Source organism: Megalops cyprinoides, chromosome 19 (assembly GCF_013368585.1).
Source record: "Megalops cyprinoides isolate fMegCyp1 chromosome 19, fMegCyp1.pri, whole genome shotgun sequence".
Lineage (NCBI taxonomy): Eukaryota > Metazoa > Chordata > Actinopteri > Elopiformes > Megalopidae > Megalops > Megalops cyprinoides.
Genome location: NC_050601.1, coordinates 22,308,023 through 22,326,751, shown reverse-complemented (window position 1 = coordinate 22,326,751; position 18,729 = coordinate 22,308,023). Strand labels below are relative to the sequence as shown.

Sequence of the window (18,729 nt, the reverse complement as noted above, 5' to 3'; positions counted from 1 at the left end):
GCTCTAAGGCCAGCTGGCTCTGGGTGCGGGCGCGTGGAAGAGGAACAGAGAGTGGGAACAGTTCTCGCCCACTGCATTCCCACCCTCCGCCTCACAGCTCCGCTCCACCGCTCACTTCCTGCTGTGAAAGCACCGCGTCTCTGTCGAAAGGTGAGGGTGGAGGAGGCGGCTGGGTTTCTCCGCGTGCGTTGCACCGCCAGTGTCAGTGTGGTGTATACAGGTTCTGTTTGTGACTATGTGAGCACTGAAGGTGTCCGTCTGGTTATTTCTGTACATTGTCACCACAGAACAAGACACTTGTTTTAACTTCTTTTATCAGAAAGTGTAAAAAAAGTACAGTACAGTAGTTTTTAAAAATACAGAATTTTCAGCAGTTATTCAGCTTTAGAATTCAGTAATGATTGCTTAGTAACCACTCTTTGCAATCAAACAGTAATGTATGTTAAATACAGTCAAAAGTTTATATATAAATTGATTTAGCTGATTTATAAATAACTTCTTTCCCAGTGTCATTAGGCATGGAAAAATTAGCCTGGTGAAGGAACAGGTTTCAGTTGTGAGGATGCACACACAGCAGAGCGGTAATACTCATCACAGGCATCCCTGTTTGATTTGTGTATCATTACGCCACAGTACATGAATCAATAAAGTGCAATTAACGTTTATAAACGTTAAATAAATGCTATTGGCATCATCTGCTACGGTTATTGCATAAACACTGTTTTACAAATATAACATTCTGAATTCAAATTTTAAAAAAAAAAATGAGGAAGCATTCTCAAAGTGCATACAGTGCCATGGCAACTGCTAGGGCAACGCAGGCACCCAGCACCATTCCCAACACCGGGGAGGCGGAGATGAGTGAAGCCGGGACTTGAAAATGCTTGGCTCCTGGTTGGTGTCCTGGAAGGATAGAAGGAAATAACTGATTAATTGCAAATTCATCTTCAGTCAAATGTACCTAGGGGTTATGTTTTTTTTGTGGCACAACATGAGGTTAAGGAGCCTTTTTTCATGCTTCTTGCAGGGTGTAAAAACAGGACAGAACGGAGAACAAGACACACACACAAAGGTTCAGTTTAGAGGGTTTCTTTACATCTCATTTACATCTCTTTAAACTTGCATTTTGGATTTCTTTATGTTTCCTGAGTGTGTGTGTGTGTGTGTGTGTGTGTGTGTATGGTGTGTCTGTGCAGGTGGGGCCTTACCGCGAATGCCGTTTAGGGACATTGCGGGTTTGCGTTGTACCCCAGTCTCCTCTGTGATCATCAGCATTTTCTGCAGGTCGTCAAAAACCTGAAAGTCAAAAAATGAAGTGGAGTCATACTATGCTCTCGCTCTCCTCAACACAAACATACAACACCACCACCACCACCTTTTTGAACTGACCGCTGCTTTGCTTTTGATGGACTGGTGGCGTTTTATGAAGGTGAAAGTCTGATGGTAACCATGAAAATCTCAATCACAGGCAAATTCCTAAGTGTAATAGAAGTTCAGTGCACTTGCATAGTATCTCTGTCTGGTTCTTCTTCCTCTCTGTCTCCCTGCCCTCATCTCTCTTCCTTTCTAGTGTATTTGCTGCTTGTCTTTAAGCTTGAATCTTCTTTGCTCATTCTCACCAGCCTTTCTTCGGTTATTATATTGGTGCCATACTGTGCAGTTTCACTGGTCTTTATATTATGTGGATATAAACCCTATCGAAACTGGAAGGTCCATCTGACATTCTGTGCATGTCAGTTGCCAATCCATATACCGGAGAAATAAGTAAATCTGCACAGCATTAAGTCTTGCGGTTAAGAGCTCACTGTCTTTCACCTTTACCATCTCTCCCTCTCCCTCTCCCTCTCCCTCTCTCTCTCTCTCTCTCTCTCTCCCCTTCCCTCCCTCTCTCTCTCTCTCTCTCTCTCTCTCTCCCCCACTCTCTCACCTCGATGTTGAACTCGAAGGCTCTGACGGCCTCCTGCAGCACTCCCTCTCTCTGCTCCTCCGTCAGCTCGATGCTGTTCATCCTGCTCCTGTACAGCTGCTTGAAGCGATGGGGGCTGGTCACTCCAGGGAATGAGAAGAATGACAGACCTTCCCCACTGCGCAGCCCCATGGACTTCTGGGTAATGCGCCCCAGGACCTGGCCACCCGACAGGTCACCCAGGTAACGGGTGTATGCGTGGGCCACCAATAAGACATGGTTTTCTCCTCCGATCTGAGAGTTGGGGAAACGCAGAAGGGTTCGTCTCGGCGAGAGTACATTCTTATACAAGACTGTAGACAATGTTAAAATACACATCAGAAGCATAATTATTTGTTTAAGACTCTGGTGGTGTCGTTACCTGTCTCAGTCTCTGTGTGTATCTGTGTGTAGCAGCCGGGACAATGACCCTCTCTCTCCAGTCCTGCCCAAGGACGTATTCCAGGTCCCTCTCCAGTGCCTGCAGACGAGCCAGCTCCTGGGGGAAGTAAATAGGCGCAACACCCGGGTGGGAAGAGTTCCTGTCCAGCTCCTCCTCCAGCGCTTTATAGATCTCATACAGCGAACACAAGAGGAGCTAGAGAGGGAGCGAGAGAAAGAGGGAGGGAGAGAGGTGGTCGGGGGGTCACATTTGTGCTCATCACACAAAGGAACTAAAGTTAAGGGGAATGGGTGTAACTCAGCATAGAGATTAATCAATATGGATATTATCGTACAGTACACTTACACTGAAATAGTTCTGCTGAGTTTTTTTTTGTTTGTAATAATTGAATGTAAAGAGGTCTCCTGGTAAAATGTACAGACTGTAGCTGACTGGTCACCTTGTACTGTGGCAGAGTGATCTGACCCCTCTGGTAGCTCAGCATCAGCTCCGTATTCTCCGCTCTCACGTGACTGTCCTTGGTCACTGTCTTTATCTGTTCGGACAGGTCTCTGAGGGGGAGAGAGGAGCGTTAGAATGGTACAGTCACGCGGCACGCCATCTGAATTAGGTTCTGTAGCAGCATATACCTGTGCAATGCATAGGAGTGAAAAGAGGGAAGAAAGATTAAGAGGCGCAAACAGCTGTAAGTTAGAGTCACGGGAGCGCATAATGGTCAGTGTTGGACCCCTAATTTGAATATGCTTATTGATTATTACTTTTGTCATGAATATTTTGTTAATATTGCACCCTTTATTAGAGTGCTGCAGTGTGGACTGAGACGCCATACTTTTTTGTACCATAGCAAATATAACAAAATTTTTCTGTGTGGAGTAACCTTAGTGCAGCATCTCTTGAATTTATTTGCTACAGTTTTAAAAGTGCTTGCACAGAATCAGTACTGTCTGATTGGGAAATAGGATTGGAATCTTGATGTGTACATTTATATTATTGACAGAGGTGGTGACTGAGTGAGTGAATGGCAGTGTATGTGTGTGCGTGTGTGTGTGTGCGTGTGAGTGAGAGAGAGAACCTGCCTTACCTGCTGCTTATCTTAGCTTCTTCCGTCAGTCTGTTCTTGACAGCCTCCACATCTGTTACCAGGGAACAGCACAACACCAGGTTAACAGATCATATTAACAATACCGAGGGGGGGAAAGTATACACTAATAATGTCTGGATGGTTGGCTGTATTGTGGTTTGGCCAAGGCAGGACTTGTAACTATGATGTTTGGATGTGTGTACTGTATGAAGGGGTGAGATCCTGTCAACTCCTGCTAACTGCATATGTGTGGGACTGTTTTAATGTTACTGCGCTTAACCAGAGTGTGCACACAACAGCAGTAAGTCAAGCCAGCAGGATTAATACGCCGCCAGCTCCACTCTACTCAATTAGATGACATTGTGATATGAATTTACACTGCAGAACTGAGAACTGTGCCGTGCTGAATGTGCAGTTCACTGCTGAGGCTTGTGTTGTAACAGGAAGTCTGCAGGCCAGCTCTGGTCACCTCAGTGCAGTGGTGGATCTGTGTCTCTTACCGTGAGCTGCATCTCTGGCGCTATCTGGCGCCAGTCTGCACGGCACCTTGGCGTCCGTCTCCGTGACCCTCAGCATTTTCTGCAGGTCATCAAAAACCTGCGCCACAAATGCAAAGAAATTATAGATCCCTGTCAGCAATATAGTTAAATACAACCGTACAATTAAACAGGAAATGCCTTTCGTCCACATGTATCTCTCTCTCCCTCTCCTTCCCTCTATCTCTCCCCCTCTCTCTCTCCCGCTCTCTTCCCCCTCTCATACTCTTTCTCCCCCTCCCTTTGTTTCTCTCCCCCTTCCTCTCTCTCCCTCTCTCTCTTTCTCCCCTTCCCTCCCTCTCTCTCACCTCGATGTTGAACTCGAAGGCTCTGACGGCCTCCTGCAGCACTCCCTCTCTCTGCTCCTCCGTCAGCTCGATGCTGTTCATCCTGCTCCTGTACAGCTGCTTGAAGCGATGGGGGCTGGTCACTCCAGGGAATGAGAAGAATGACAGACCTTCCCCACTGCGCAGCCCCATGGACTTCTGGGTAATGCGCCCCAGGACCTGGCCACCCGACAGGTCACCCAGGTAACGGGTGTATGCATGGGCCACCAATAACACAGGGTTTTCTCCTCCGATCTGAGGGTTGGGGAAACGCAGAAGGGTTCATCTCAGCGAGAGTACATTCTTATACAAGACTGTAGACAATGTTAAAATACACATCAGAAGCATAATTATTTGTTTAAGACTCTGGTGGTGTCGTTACCTGTCTCAGTCTCTGTGTGTATCTGTGTGTAGCAGCCGGGACAATGACCCTCTCTCTCCAGTCCTGCCCAAGGACGTATTCCAGGTCCCTCTCCAGTGCCTGCAGACGAGCCAGCTCCTGGGGGAAGTAAATAGGCGCAACACCCGGGTGGGAAGAGTTCCTGTCCAGCTCCTCCTCCAGCGCTTTATAGATCTCATACAGCGAACACAAGAGGAGCTAGAGAGGGAGAGAGAGAGAGAGGGAGAGAGAGAGAGAGAGAGAGAGAGAGAGAGAGAGAGAGAGAGAGGGAGAGAGAGAGAGAGAGGGAGAGAGAGAGAGAGAGGTTAATAACCATCTCTCATTAAAGACACAGTTGTTACCAGATATATACGTGAGGCTGGCTGAATCAGGCAAGCTGAGTGAGGCTGCCACTGAATTCTACAGCATGCTGTGCCCTCGTTTTGTACAGGCTTGCAGTATAGCAGGAGCATTGATACCTAATTGAACTACCACAAGTAGCAGCCCAAAGTACAGTATGAAGTCCTGTCACAGCATTTGGAACCAAGCAGGCATATGTTGAGATGTCTTGCTTAGACTAAGGCTGCCCATGTGCATCGAGAAAGGAATATAAACACTGTCTGTCTAACCCACTCACACAGGATGACAGGGGTGGAGGCTTTAAAAGCTGTGAAACTGAATTAATGGCTAGGCATTACAGGCAACTGTTCTTCTGTATCAGCGTTAATTAGCAAATTTGAAACAGAACAACAGATGTGCAATGAACTATATAATGATCTGCAAAAGACATTGTTGCGGTACAGTTGCTTGAATGAAGAAGTAATTTCATAACTGAACTTTGGCCATGACAGTAGCTTTGTGTGAACTGCGGAGTTACTGATTACAGGATATGGACCACCTCGTACTGTGGCAGCAGAAGGAGGTTATTTTTGCATATCCTTTGCATTGTGTATAATAATGTAGCTGACTAGTCACCTTGTACTGTGGCAGAGTGATCTGACCCCTCTGGTAGCTCAGCATCAGCTCCGTGTTCTCCGCTCTCACGTGACTGTCCTTGGTCACTGTCTTTATCTGTTCGGACAGGTCTCTGAGGGGGAGAGAGGAGCGTTAGCTTGGCGCAGTCACAGAAAACAACTGGACCCCACCATCACTGTAGCAGAAGAAGGACCGATACAAAACATACATATCACCTCTGCAGTCATGTGACAGAGTGCTGTCACTGCAGCTGAGTATGCTCTCTGACTGCCATATCAACGAGCCTGCAGTTTGGTACCCCGTAGACCCGGGTTCGAGGCAGGGTGGGGTGACTGCTCTCGCCCTTTGCTACAAGTCAGAAGTGTTAATACAGTACACACTTACTGGCACCTAAAAATTACTACTGCATTCAGAGAGGCTTAGTATAGTGCGTACCTACTGGCAAACAAATATTACTACTTCATTCTGAGGGGCATGTTCCTACTCTTTACAAAGTTACAGACTGGAACACAAACAGCAGGTCTCAGAAGATGTTGTACATGGTAATGTATTCCACACTTGGTGGAATGCATCACCAGTCCACTCAGAGAGGGGTTAGTAACAGATACATATATATACATATATTCTATACGGTAATGTTGTTACTGTGTAATGTACATAAACTATGTTACTGACATGCTGTACTTTTGATAGAGAACCATTGAGAAAGAACAGTATTAAAAGGCTGTTCTCTAAAAAATACTGTTACTTTAATTTTACAGTCATTTAACATAATATTTTATTGAGGAATGACATTCGGTTACTTATGTGACCTGTTAATTAATTTCTCTAAGGGAAAATGTACAGTTGTACGTACCAAGCACACGCTAAGTAAATGGTTCCTACTCAGCAGATTTGTGAAGGTTTGGTACGTCCAACCAGACACTTTCCCTAAGTTTTTTATTTGCTCCAAGAGCAACTTTTAATACCACATTCAGCACTACAAAAACACAGAGTCCACATTACTCAGTAAGCAGTCCCCACACTGGACTATAAGGGACATAACGTGACATACGCACTTCATGATTCCCACTGAAGCTCCACAGAGTGAAGGGGCGGGGCAGCTTGGCAGCAGACAGAGACTTAAACATTGACAGACATGTTGTTATTAAATTGTTATCATTGTTATTAATGTTATTATTATTAGCGGAAGCAGTGGTGGTGGTAGTCGTATTAGTATTTTAGTTTTTGTCAGTCATTTTCCTGATTGTTTCAGTATTGTCAGTATTGTTTCTGTTTGCTTTTTTTTGGATTGTTGATTTCTCATTCTGTGATTTTTTGGGTTGTTGATTTCTCATTCTGTGATTTTTTGGATTGTTGATTTCTCATTCTGTGGTATTTTTGGATTGTTGATTTGGAAACGTGCTCTGTATGTCATGTCAGTAAACCATTTGAATAAAACTGAATGGAACAGAACTGAGGCTGAACTAGCTGAACAGAGAGAGTGAGAGAGAGAGAGAGGGGGTGAGAAAGAGAGAGTGTGAGAGTACAGTGGTAGGAAAATCAGTGGTAAGATAGGGTGTAGCAGGTACAGTAGGTGCGCTCTAATGAGAGGTCACCTGCAGTGACTGCGTGTGCAGGTGTACCTGTGAGAGAGGAGCAAAAGTCAGTCTTACCTGTCCGTACTCTGCAGGTTCTCTTTCTGTTGGCTCTTGTCCGACTCCATGTCTGTAAGAACACCAGGTCATGCCAGGTGAACAATATGAATATAACATCATTGAGTCAGTGGACAGTCAATGAACTGGTGTACACCAAATCAACCTGACCTGATGACATTTTTCAGAGCAGTGTATTCGCTGCTGTGCAGAAGTCATGTTTGCATTTTTCCACTCCGATGCATAAGGAAGCCAAATCGTTGAACGTATCTTGACATTTCAGTCTTGTTCCTCTCTAAAAAGAGGTTACGTTACTGTCATGTGTCCTGATTTCAAGAGTGACCTTCATAATGTTGATTAATGGGCAGAGACACCTTAGTCCTCTGCCAATTCTGTTGTCAGTTCAATGCGTGTTATTCATACGATGTGCATGTTCATATGATGTTAACCTGATGCTCAAGTGTTGCTCAAGCAGATTTTTGGGTCAGCTAGTCTTATGTTTCTGAATCACAGCACATGTTTCCTTTCAGACACTACACTTCACAGAAATTCAAGGACATCAGCGATTCTTCTATGCTTCAGGAATTCACGTACTTCAGTAATTTAACTACACTTCAGAAATTCAAGTACTTAATTCTACTCTGCTTCAGAAATTCAAGCACTTCAGTAATTCAACTACACTTCAGAATTCAAGCACCTCAGTAATTCTGCTATGGTTCAAAAATTCAAGTGATGAAAGTGGTTTTCCACCTCTACAGAGGAACACAATGCCCCGCAATCTCTTCATGTGTATATGTTAACTTCTGAAGTATGTCATTTGCACAGTGGGATACAAGTGCGTTACTCACCAGTGATTTTGCAGTCTGTGAGGTAGCCTCCTGTCTCTCTTGGTGTAAATCTCCGCACTGATTTCCTCTGCAGTCTCCTCTTGTGCAGTCTGTCCTCGCTCTTGACCTCGTTTCGAGCTGATGTGCTTTCTCTTTCGGCCTCTCGCTCCACGCCTTTTATATGCATCTCCCTCCTCCCCCTTCCTCCCCCTCCCTCTCTCTTCCACTATTGTTCAGCTGAGGGATGCAGGAAGTGAAAGTGTTGAGTCAACTTCCACTGGAAAAAAATGTGATGGCGAGGGGGGAGGCTAAACATGACGGTGCAAAATGTTACCACTGAGGAAGGAGGGAGGGAGGGGGGAATAGCTGGATTTTATTACTCAGCAAAGTGAAGCATGATTCAGTCATTGTACGTGATACGTGAGTGAGGGAAGTGTGTCTGTGCACTACTGTTCTGAAGCTGTAGCTTAATTCTTTAAAAGATAAAGTTTGGATATGTCACAGTGGTGATGCCTGGAGAGATGAGCATAGCCATTTTCCACTAAAAAAAGAGGACACTTTTTATCTTTGATCTAGATTAAGTAATTTCGGTCTCCTTTCAGATGTGTTTATCTTTAAGTTCAGTGAATCAGTGTACCTTCAATGTAATCCCACTTATAATTTATAATAACTGTTTAAAATAATAAATATAATTCTACATTAAAAAGAATTAATGCAAACTGCATAATTACACAATCCATTTTGGTTTCTGTTGTGCATTTTTGTTTTATTTTATTCTTTTCTCTTTCAAGCCCCCCCACCCTTCTGACCTCTGCACATGATGTCCTACTTGCAACATTTCAGTAAATGAGAAATAACCTTGGGTCAATATTTGCCTAAGAGGGTTGGACTCTTTGCTCCCTCCTATTCATATTAGAAAGCAGCTCAAGGACTGCTGCACCTGTGTACTGCGCTGCTCTGGAAGTTAATGAGAAACCCAGTGAAAACAGTCAGAATAACTGTTACCCGTCACATCACAGTGGACTGCTACTGTGCTGATGCTGGACGGCCCCCATTAAAAACATTTCAAGAAATAGATCTATGCTAAAACATAGGCTACAGTGTGTTATAGTGGAAAGGAAGAGGGCTCATAGCCCAGTGGTTGCTGGTCTGATTCCCCAACGGGCCACGGCTGTTGCACCCTTGGGTTAAACTGACTTAACTATGACCTGTCATCGTGAAACTTTGCCTGATTGTTTTGGATGTGTCAAATAGCAATCTGTATGAAAATTTCTCCAACTGTCCCAATGGTGGTGTTATAGAGCAATTTGAAATATGTGCAGTACTTGGACCCCATAAGGGCCTATTTTCTTTTGTTATTGTCTGGGATTGTTTCATATTTTGCAAATATGTAAATACTACTTCTTGAAATAAGTATGTTAAAGAGCTTTAAATAGTCAGTCTCTGTCTGTTTGTCTGTCAGCCTGTCTCTCTTTGGCACACACATACACACACACACAGCATCAGACGTGATCGGATCAACTAGGCCTACTTAAATGAATATTGCAGCACAATTGTCAAATAGGGCTTTTGTGGTTCTATGTGAACAATTCAAAATCTAATGCAAACGGAGTCAAGAAAATGGGTGTGAGATGGAGTGAGATTTCCCTGTGTAGGGGCACACATTGTCGAAGCAGCTTGCACTGCAGAAACGTAAGTTGCTTTAGCGCACGATGCAAACATTTTTCATAAGAACATACCAGTGATATACTAACGTAGGAGAATACGGGTTCACTAAATCGAGTAAACACATAAAATAAGAGAAAGCAATCAGTTCATGGAAAAGCAAATAGCTTTTCATTGCCCGTAATCGCTTAAAAGTGGTACAGTGATTTAAGAAATGGACAGTGCAAGCTTCTTGACAGAGGCGTGACTGAAAGGGGGAGTTCTAACCGCTCGAGTGAAGATAAACATAATCTCAGTGACCACCGAACTCGTGATTATGTGTAAAAAATATTGCATAAATCTATTACTCGGGGTTAAGTCCAAAGCGCAATAGCAGTTATATTAAAATATCCCCAATCAGTCGCAGACAGATGTGAGACTAATCTGCATAGAGGCACTGTTGTCCTAACTCCAAACCCATGATTCAGCATAGACTGAAGGGTGGCGGATAAGAGAAGTTGGGAGGAACCGTGACTGGACAAAACTCACAGGGAGTTTTGGGAGGGAAAACGAAAGGTTACAGTGCTGCAAAATACACTGGAGTAACATAATACTAGTGAACAAAATACTTAAGTGGAATCCCCGTGACCCTCTGTGAGTGATTCTGAGCTGGCGCTTGGAGGTTGATATATAGCACCTGACTGCAAGTGAGCTATTTTGTAGCCGGCAGAGTGGAGAGGGAGCAAAACGAGGTAAACTTCTTTTTTTCCGAGAAAGAACGGATCCATTATAATGCAGGAAAACGTGGTCATTTCAGTCAACTAATTTGACTTAAGTCACCATTTTTACTGTTTGTGGGACACGTTATTTGCCCTCTATTACTGTTGCACTGATAATTGTTTCAGCTGTTTCAAAAACCTGACCCTCACACGGTTAAAGATGAATAAATGAAGTTGAAGTAAAATAAATTTAAAGTTAATGTGATGACTGCTAAACCGTTCACAAATAAAGCTATTTACTATATGAGCTGTGTAGTATTGTGATGTATTTTCAATTATGTATTCTAGTGACTCATGTATCGTAGTGTACTTGGCTTCCGTTGCCTCGTCAGTTGCACAAAATAACTTGTGGTAGGGTTTGAATGGTGTTATGCTCACACTCACTGGTCTGAGAGTTTTGTTAACCTGGGCTGACACTGTTGCTCATATAACTTGAATGAATACTTATGTTATACTGTGCTGGAAGTGGCTCTGGATAAGAGCGCCTGTTAAATGCATGTGATGTACTGTAATATGATGAGCTGGATATAGGCTAATGAACTGTGTTATATAAATATTCACTGAATATAAACTTTAAAATACTTATTCTTTATAAGAATAAATAAATTATGAATAAATTATTGTATATTTATGATATATGGTGATTTAGCGGTAAAACATATAAACACTTTAAGCATTAATATTCTGAAACTTTAATCATTAAACAATAGTACACACTGTTACTTAGTAGAAAGCCAATTTTAGTAGCGGTCTTTGCGCCACGTATAGCCACGCCCTCTGTATACATGCGCTTTCCTATTGGCTATAGATGATAGTGGTTCTTGGGAAAAACTGGGACTGGATACCCACAACATACCAATGAGCTGATGTTGTGAAACCATAGCTAGCCTGATAGCTGGCTAGCTATCGGACTTGAATTAATGGATATTAGCCCCATTACACGTGAAATATCAATGCCAAGTCTTTCTTTTTGATGTGTAAAAAGTGAAGGGATCCACTGCGCTGTCAGGTAAGACATATGATGTGAAAGATCGGAGCACCTCTCGCACGCTTTCCTCCAGTGAAGCTGCGGTGTGGTTCGAACTTAATGCCTGGATACGAGCTGGTTTATCAGGGAATCGTGGGGAGTCGAATACGAGGACAGAAACTCAGCTAGGCCTACTCTTTAAATTTGTGTTTTTTTCTGTCGAGTGTTACGCAGTTTTATTATAAATAAAGTCTCAGTCATATATTTGTATCTACGGCTATGTATAACGTACGTTCAAGCTCATCTCCGTATGACATCCTAGAAAAATTGCTCGCATGTAACTTGTAACTAAAGTATTGAGTTTCTGCTGCTTGGGGACGGGGGAGCTGGAAGCTGAATTTGTCGCAATTTGTTTGTTACGTAGACGAAATGGTCTGGGTTTACACATGGGGTTTTATTCAGTCAGTTCTCCATCAGAGCAACGGATGCAGTCTACCCGGTATACAACATCTCGCTCGAGTCTACGGCCTGCGGCAAGCTTTCAGTAACGCTGGAGCCTTGTATTGTCCGGTTCATTATGTGCTTGTATTAACTCATGCCTTCATTTTTTCCTCTGCAATTAGTGGTCATGCCTCCCTCTCCCCTCGCTCTCCTGCCACTCCTCGTTGCCTGCGCCCACTGTCTCCCGGAGGACAGCCACAGTAACAGCAGCAGCCGTCACCATGACTACTGCGTGCTCGGGGCAGGACCGGCAGGGTTACAGATGGGATACTTCCTGTCGAAGAGCCAGAGGGATTATATAATACTGGAGAGGAATTCAGGACCAGGAAGCTTTTTCAACATGTGAGTGTTTTATTTATGCCACAGTTACGTTATTACTGTCATTTTCTCTCTTTAAAGCTTTTGAGCAGACAACCCTGGCAAAGCCATCTCTTTCTCTCCTTGTCTGTCTTTCTCACCATCTTTCATCTTTCTTCTCCTGCCTCTCTCTGGGCTCTTGTGGTTTATGTGAGTAATCAGTGTGCATATCCCTTAGGTTGAGTCATTCTTCTTGCATTGTTTTACAGTTACCCTCGACACAGAAAGCTCATCAGCATCAACAAAATATACACCGGGAGGCGGAACCAGGAGTTCAACCTGCGACACGACTGGAACTCTCTCCTCAGTGACAGGCCGGACCTGCTGCTTCAGCGAATCAGCACGCAGCTCTACCCCGATGCTGACTCCCTCCCCCGTTACCTCGAACTATATGCTAAGGAGCTGGGCTTGAAGATCAAGTACGGGGTGGATGTTGGAAGTGTCCGGGCCACGGAATCAAGGAGCGCATTGGGGCGGAAATACATGCTGACTGATCAGCATGGGGTGGAGTATAGCTGCAGGTACTCCTCGCCTTTTCTTCTTCAATCAGCTGAGCACCCATTGGCGACTCTCAATTTTCAGTTCAGTTCAGTTCAGTTCAGTTGCCATTATTGGCATGACAGATGTACAGTTGTGTTGATAACGTGTGGGCTGAAATAAATAACTAGCTGTCGTTCTTTCCTTCTCTCTACTTCACTCACTGGTCCCTCCCCTGTTTGTCACAGTTTTAATCATTTTCACATTATATACTGACAGACTGTTTGACAAAGTGAATCTTTCTCTCTCTCTCTCTCTCTCTCTCTCTCTGCCTGACAGAGTCCTCTTGGTCTCCACGGGTCTCTGGGTTCCGCAGCAGGTCCACTTCCCTGGTTCTGAGCTAGTTGAGGGCTATGAGTCGGTGCCTGTGGATCCCGAACAGTACCGCGACCAGGCAGTTCTGATTCTGGGCAAAGGGAACTCTGCCTTCGAAACGGCCCAGAACATCCTGGGTAGGGCGAGCCGAGTGCACCTGTACAGCCAGAACCCAGTCCGGCTGGCGTGGCAGACGCACTATGTGGGAGACCTCAGGTGCACTCCTAATTTTTCCCCTTCCTGGTAGCAATTTGCTGTTCAGCCATGTCAGTCTCATACTCTCTCAAGTCATCTTTCTCTGATTCTCGCTTTGCATTCATTGGCTTTGCTGTGCTTCGTGGGACATGCCTGATCCCTGTTGTGGTCGCAGTAGTAGTCTATTTTATTTATTCTCTCTCCAGCTTTGCCAAGTTCTCCCCTCCCCAGTTCTTTTCAGAGACTTCATTACCCACAATGCCAAGGGCAGAGCAGGTGTTCATCACCATGCCCATTAAGGGGAACTGATCGTAGCTTCATGAATTGTACCATCAGCAATTGGATTGATTATTTCTTTCTCATGTTCTGTTGTCCTCTGTTTCTCTCAAATTAATCCTTTTTTGGTATAGTGGCTCAAAATAGATTTTTGCCAAAGCAATTTGCGCACAGTACATTTACAGTATTAACAACAGTATTAATCAGGATTTTTAATAAAACATAAATTTTAACAAATTTAAATCTGTATCTCAGGGCAGTCAACAATGAGTTACTGGACACTTACCAGCTGAAATCCTTGGATGGCCTGGTGGAGGGAGGACTCGAGGAAATCGCTATTGTCAAAGGTGGAGGCGTCGACAGAAAACGCTTGGGCAGGAAGAGGAAGGGTGGAGCCACAGGCGGGAAAGAGCAGGGCCAGCTATACCTGACCTTAGCCGAGCTCCTGGACAACCCCAAGGGCAACAAGAGCTCGGAGGTCACCGCGGCGACGCTGCCCGCTTACCACAACGACAACTTCCCGCTCCGGCAGCCCTACGACCGCGTCATCCGCTGCCTCGGCTTCCGCTTCAACTTCTCCATCTTTGACAGGTGAGCAGCTCATATCAAGATCATCCAAAACAATGTCAGTCTGCAGTACACAGTTCTGTCCTGTCAGGCATACATACAGTGTTTATTGTCAGCATTAGTTTTCTAAAGTACAGGCAGTTTGACAAACCTTATTACATCATCAGATATGGTTTGTTTTCCCTTCTGGAGGAAAGCATGACATTAAATAACATAAAAGCAAGCTCAAAAAATTGAATATGACCCCTCAAGCAGTAAGAGATTCCCTCCCCCCTCAGTAAAACCAGTCTTCCATGCCAAAAATTCATTGCCATTGACACTTTAGTGATGAGCTTTGGTTTTGATGCACAAGAATTTCTCCATCACACATAGTATATAGTATACAGACTGTTTTTAAGATAAAGATGGTATAAAATCAAATAAAAAGTTATATCTCTTTCTCCAGCTCTGCCAGACCGCCACCCAGTGGCGGAGCCAGGGGGCGGTTACCAGGGGTGACTGCATGGTACGAGGGCCTGGGCACCCCGGGGCTGTTTGTACTGGGGACCGCCGCCCACTCGCGAGACTACCGTGTGTCCGCAGGGGGATTCATTCATGGATTCCGCTACACAGGTAGCTAACCTCTCAAACAGCGGCCACTGTAACACATCTGCTTGCACAGGCATGTATAATAATGGTATAAGCAAACAGACATAGGTATGCAAGCCATTTCAGCTGCCTGACATTGTAAGTGCCAGTCACAATGCACATACTCAGAGCTTTTGTAAATGTATTTATTGTTGTGAGAGGTGTTGTTGCACTAATACATGTTTTAAATTTGAGTAAATATTCTTTATTTTAACAGGAAAGTATACTTAATGTTGTTGAACTTCATATCATGATTTTGCCATAACAAGAAATTTAGACTTTCTCAGAGTTCCATTCACGGTAGTTCTCTCACTGGTTACAGTACGTGCTGTTCATCGAGTCCTGGAGCAGCGTTACCACGGCAAGGCTTGGCCGGCGACAACCATCTCGACCAGCCAGCTGCTGCCCTGGTTGTTGAGGCGGGTCAATGAGGCCTCTGGGCCGTACCAAATGTTTGGAGTCTTGGGGGACATTGTACTGCTGCGAGGGTAAGAAGAGACTGAACCATTGTCGTAGTCTCTATGGGTTATCTTCCCATGTTTACTTCACCGCATACTTGTCTTTTAGCTGCATTTTCAGCATGGATTGTCTCTTTCTCTTTTTGTGTTAGGTATGGTCCTCTGTCCTTCCCACTTTGAGCTGGTTTCCCCTCTTCCCAGTTAACTGTAGTTTCCCCTCTCTTAGGTGAGTGTGTGGAATTTGAAGCTAGTATATGTTAATCTGCTTCCGACAGCTCCCACTGCGAGTACCTTGAGGAGTTCCCCATCCAAGCCCTCCCCAAATTCTCCACCCTGTCAGGCCACCAGGTCACCAAGCTGGGCCTGATGGTCCTGGTCATGCAGTACGGGCTGAACCACACCGATACGCTGGGGTCTGGGAGGGCGCAGTCTGAGTGGACCCGCGCGTGGAAGTCCAACTTCCTGCATCCGGTCCTGTACTACTACAGCAGTCTGCCCACCGGTGAGTTACACGTTTCTGCCGTTGCAGTGAGAAAGGTCCAGCTGAAGATGGGACTGTCCAAACAAGCCATCTCAGCCTGAAGCTGCTGCCTTCTTTCTAGCTGGTCACTACAAATACAGCCAGGATGATGTCATCTCTTCTGCCCAATTACAACACTACTGTTTATTTTGACACATTACATATGTACAGGTTTGATTGACAAATGAAGTTCTGATGCCGAGCATATTGGAGTAGTGTTGTGTCGTGTTGGCTTGTTTCATTGGGATAATTTGGCTATAAGAGTTGTTCAACTAATTAGCCTTTGATCTTGTAAATTATTGATGACACCACCATACTGTTACCTGACCTGTGGGTGGATGGGCGGGTAGCAGTCTTGCATGTTGGAGCACAGCTGGAGAAGTGGATTTGAAAAGGCATGTGAACAAAAGTATGTTTTCTTTGCTCCCCCTCTCACAGAGCGGGAGATGAGACACCGCCCAGCGGGGTGGCCACTACCCCGCCCCAAGGCCGTGCATCACATGATCGAGGACTTCCTGACCGAGTGGGACGCGCCCATATCTCACAGCCAACCGCTGCGCCGCTTTCTGGAGCACTGCCTCCAAACTGACCTCAGGAGCTTCTATGCAGGTAATGTGAATTAGTCATGGTAACTCCTAACACCTCCTAACTCCCATATAGGGAGTCATTACGCATGTTTGAGGTAACTTTTTTAAATTTGTCTCTGTAGGCATACACAGTTTATGCTTATGGTAGTACAGTTTAAAGACTCTGGAAGTAATCTTAAGCAGTCTTTAGTGTCCGGTCATGCTTTAGCTATACCAGAGGACTTTACGTACCAGTAAGCTAAAAACAGCTGGTTTATTTCTGTATCTGCTATAACTTTGTATTGGCTGTTGCAAGCATTGTGAAGCACATTTTTGCAGATTCTTCTCCATGACTGAAAGTAGTTTTAAGGTGTGTGAGATAATTGACGTAAAAGTCAATTAAATTTGGCCATATGAAATGAAAAAAGTATCGTGAAAATTTGCAGAGCACACTATTAGATAGCTAGCAATTTGCCTAGCTTACAAATTGGATAAATAGCTGACTTACTAGCAAGCTGAATCCATTTTCAACCTTTTTAGCTTGACAGCTAACTAGCTACCCATGTAGCTGCCTGAAAACAAACAATTGTGTAGGCAGTGAGTTAGTCAGCCATCTACCCTGCGAATATAAATGTATTTTTCAATACATTTGGCGACAGATGTTGCCAGAAATGCATATACAAGACAGATATAGACATATAGGGATATATCAGATACTTTACATTACATTATTGGCATTTAGCAGACGCTCTCATTCAGAGCGACTTACATATGTTATAGTTTTTTTTTTTTTTTTTACATGTTACCCATTTATACAGCTTGATATTTACTGAGGCAATTCTGGGTTAAGTACCTTGCCCAAGGGTACAACAGCAGTGTCCCAGCAGGGAATCAAACCAGCAACCTTTCGGCTACAAGTCCTTCTCCTTACCACTATGCTACACTGCCACCCATATTATTTATAACATTTGAATTTTTTTCCCGCAGAATCCTGCTTCCGTTTCTCTCTAACCAGTAAGAAGCCACCCCTCTTTTGTCGCCAGGGTTACCTGAAGAAACAAGGGCTTGTAGGCAATAGTCAGCTGTGGCAACATGCACGGGAAGCAGGGCTTATGTCTGCCAGTCATAACACCTGGACTCCTCAGGAGGGTGCATCCCTCCCTGATCACATGGCTCATGCTGGGGCTTCCATGGCCTCCAGAATGAACTTTGACCTTTGATTTTAAACATCGGTGTGGCATTTGAGGGCATCATGTCAAACCGAAAGTCTGCAAGTTTACTGCTCCTGACACTTTTCAGACTAGGCACCAATTTGCTGTGCCTATCATACCAGCTGATCCCCCTCTTACCTTAAAGATCAGTCTGCATGACTCCCTCAAAGACGACCAGGATGCTCCGATGCTGTGCAGATTTGCTACTCCCTATATCACCAGGATCACCCGTTCCATTTATTGCCCTCTGTGTCTTAGCCAATCCACAAGCAAGGAAGATCAGCAAACTTGCACAGAGTCAGTGCAGCATGGCCCCCCAAGACTCAACCTTTGGTACCAAAGACTGCATCTGCTTTTGTGATGGGACCACAGCAGGACTAGGGGCGCGTCTATCAGATTAATGTTGGTCTTCTAATGGGATTTTGTGATAGATGCCCTCGTCAGGCTGCTGAAACAGTTGAAGCTCCTTCCCTCAGCTTGCCCTTATGATTGCTCAGATCTTTCTACCTCTCTCTGTGATCACCATTCAAGGGGCCAAATGTTTAGTTCTAAGAGTTCCATTGTTGGACCATTCTCTGTTCACATCATTTCATTTTTTCCACTAAATTCACCAAGCTGCTCTCTGTTGAGTTCCTCTGCAGTTTTTAAAAAACAAAAGTGTGGATGCAAAAGTAGAGATGTATATATTGATGACAAGCTGTTTTTTTAGATGTTGCAACTCATAAATTATGCAATATTTATTTTTTATACTGTTTAGTACTATTGCTATCATGTGTCTATTTTGTATCATTTATGTGCTAACCATTATAACCACAATAAAAGACATTGCAATTAAACAACTGAATGTTGTGTTGTTTTAGGATGGCTAGATGAACTCTTTCAATAATGAATTGAATTTGCTTAGTTTCACATTCATAACCAATGGACTGTGTCTCCTGTAAGCATAACGGAACTTCCTTGGTGTAGAGTAGAACGTGATTGAAAAACTACGTTCCTTTGATGCATTCACACACCATTAAATCAACTAAATAGTATTTTTTTTAGAATATACCAACACGTAAACATATCAACTTTGTGTATTTCCGGGTGAAGGTCGGAAATTG

The 18,729-nt window shown here is 44.2% G+C and overlaps 2 protein-coding genes across 3 annotated transcripts; one reads left to right on the top strand and one right to left on the bottom strand.

Moving 5' to 3' along the window:
* Positions 1 to 400: 400 nt before the first annotated feature.
* On the bottom strand, positions 401 to 8,243 carry hmox1a (heme oxygenase 1a). Of its 2 annotated transcripts, XM_036552450.1 has the most exons (13): positions 8,128 to 8,243; positions 7,451 to 7,574; positions 7,301 to 7,352; positions 5,646 to 5,757; positions 4,674 to 4,889; positions 4,274 to 4,546; positions 3,930 to 4,026; positions 3,430 to 3,481; positions 2,788 to 2,899; positions 2,328 to 2,543; positions 1,928 to 2,200; positions 1,209 to 1,296; positions 401 to 903 (listed from the first exon to the last, which is right to left on the bottom strand). In XM_036552450.1, exons 2-13 carry the CDS (start codon positions 7,458 to 7,460, stop codon positions 779 to 781), a joined length of 1,626 nt encoding a protein of 541 aa, XP_036408343.1. In that variant the 5' UTR covers positions 7,461 to 7,574; positions 8,128 to 8,243; the 3' UTR covers positions 401 to 778. The 2 variants fall into 2 exon arrangements, with proteins under 2 accessions (XP_036408343.1, XP_036408344.1); XM_036552451.1 differs by lacking the exon at positions 7,451 to 7,574 and having other exon boundaries at positions 402 to 903.
* A 3,144-nt stretch (positions 8,244 to 11,387) lies between these two features.
* On the top strand, positions 11,388 to 18,316 carry foxred2 (FAD-dependent oxidoreductase domain containing 2). Its single transcript, XM_036552723.1, has 10 exons — positions 11,388 to 11,538; positions 12,120 to 12,339; positions 12,564 to 12,875; positions 13,171 to 13,422; positions 13,933 to 14,268; positions 14,690 to 14,856; positions 15,194 to 15,359; positions 15,605 to 15,831; positions 16,288 to 16,458; positions 17,403 to 18,316. The coding sequence occupies exons 2-10, from the start codon at positions 12,125 to 12,127 to the stop codon at positions 17,633 to 17,635; spliced, it is 2,079 nt and encodes a 692-aa protein (XP_036408616.1). The 5' UTR covers positions 11,388 to 11,538; positions 12,120 to 12,124; the 3' UTR covers positions 17,636 to 18,316.
* Positions 18,317 to 18,729: the final 413 nt, after the last annotated feature.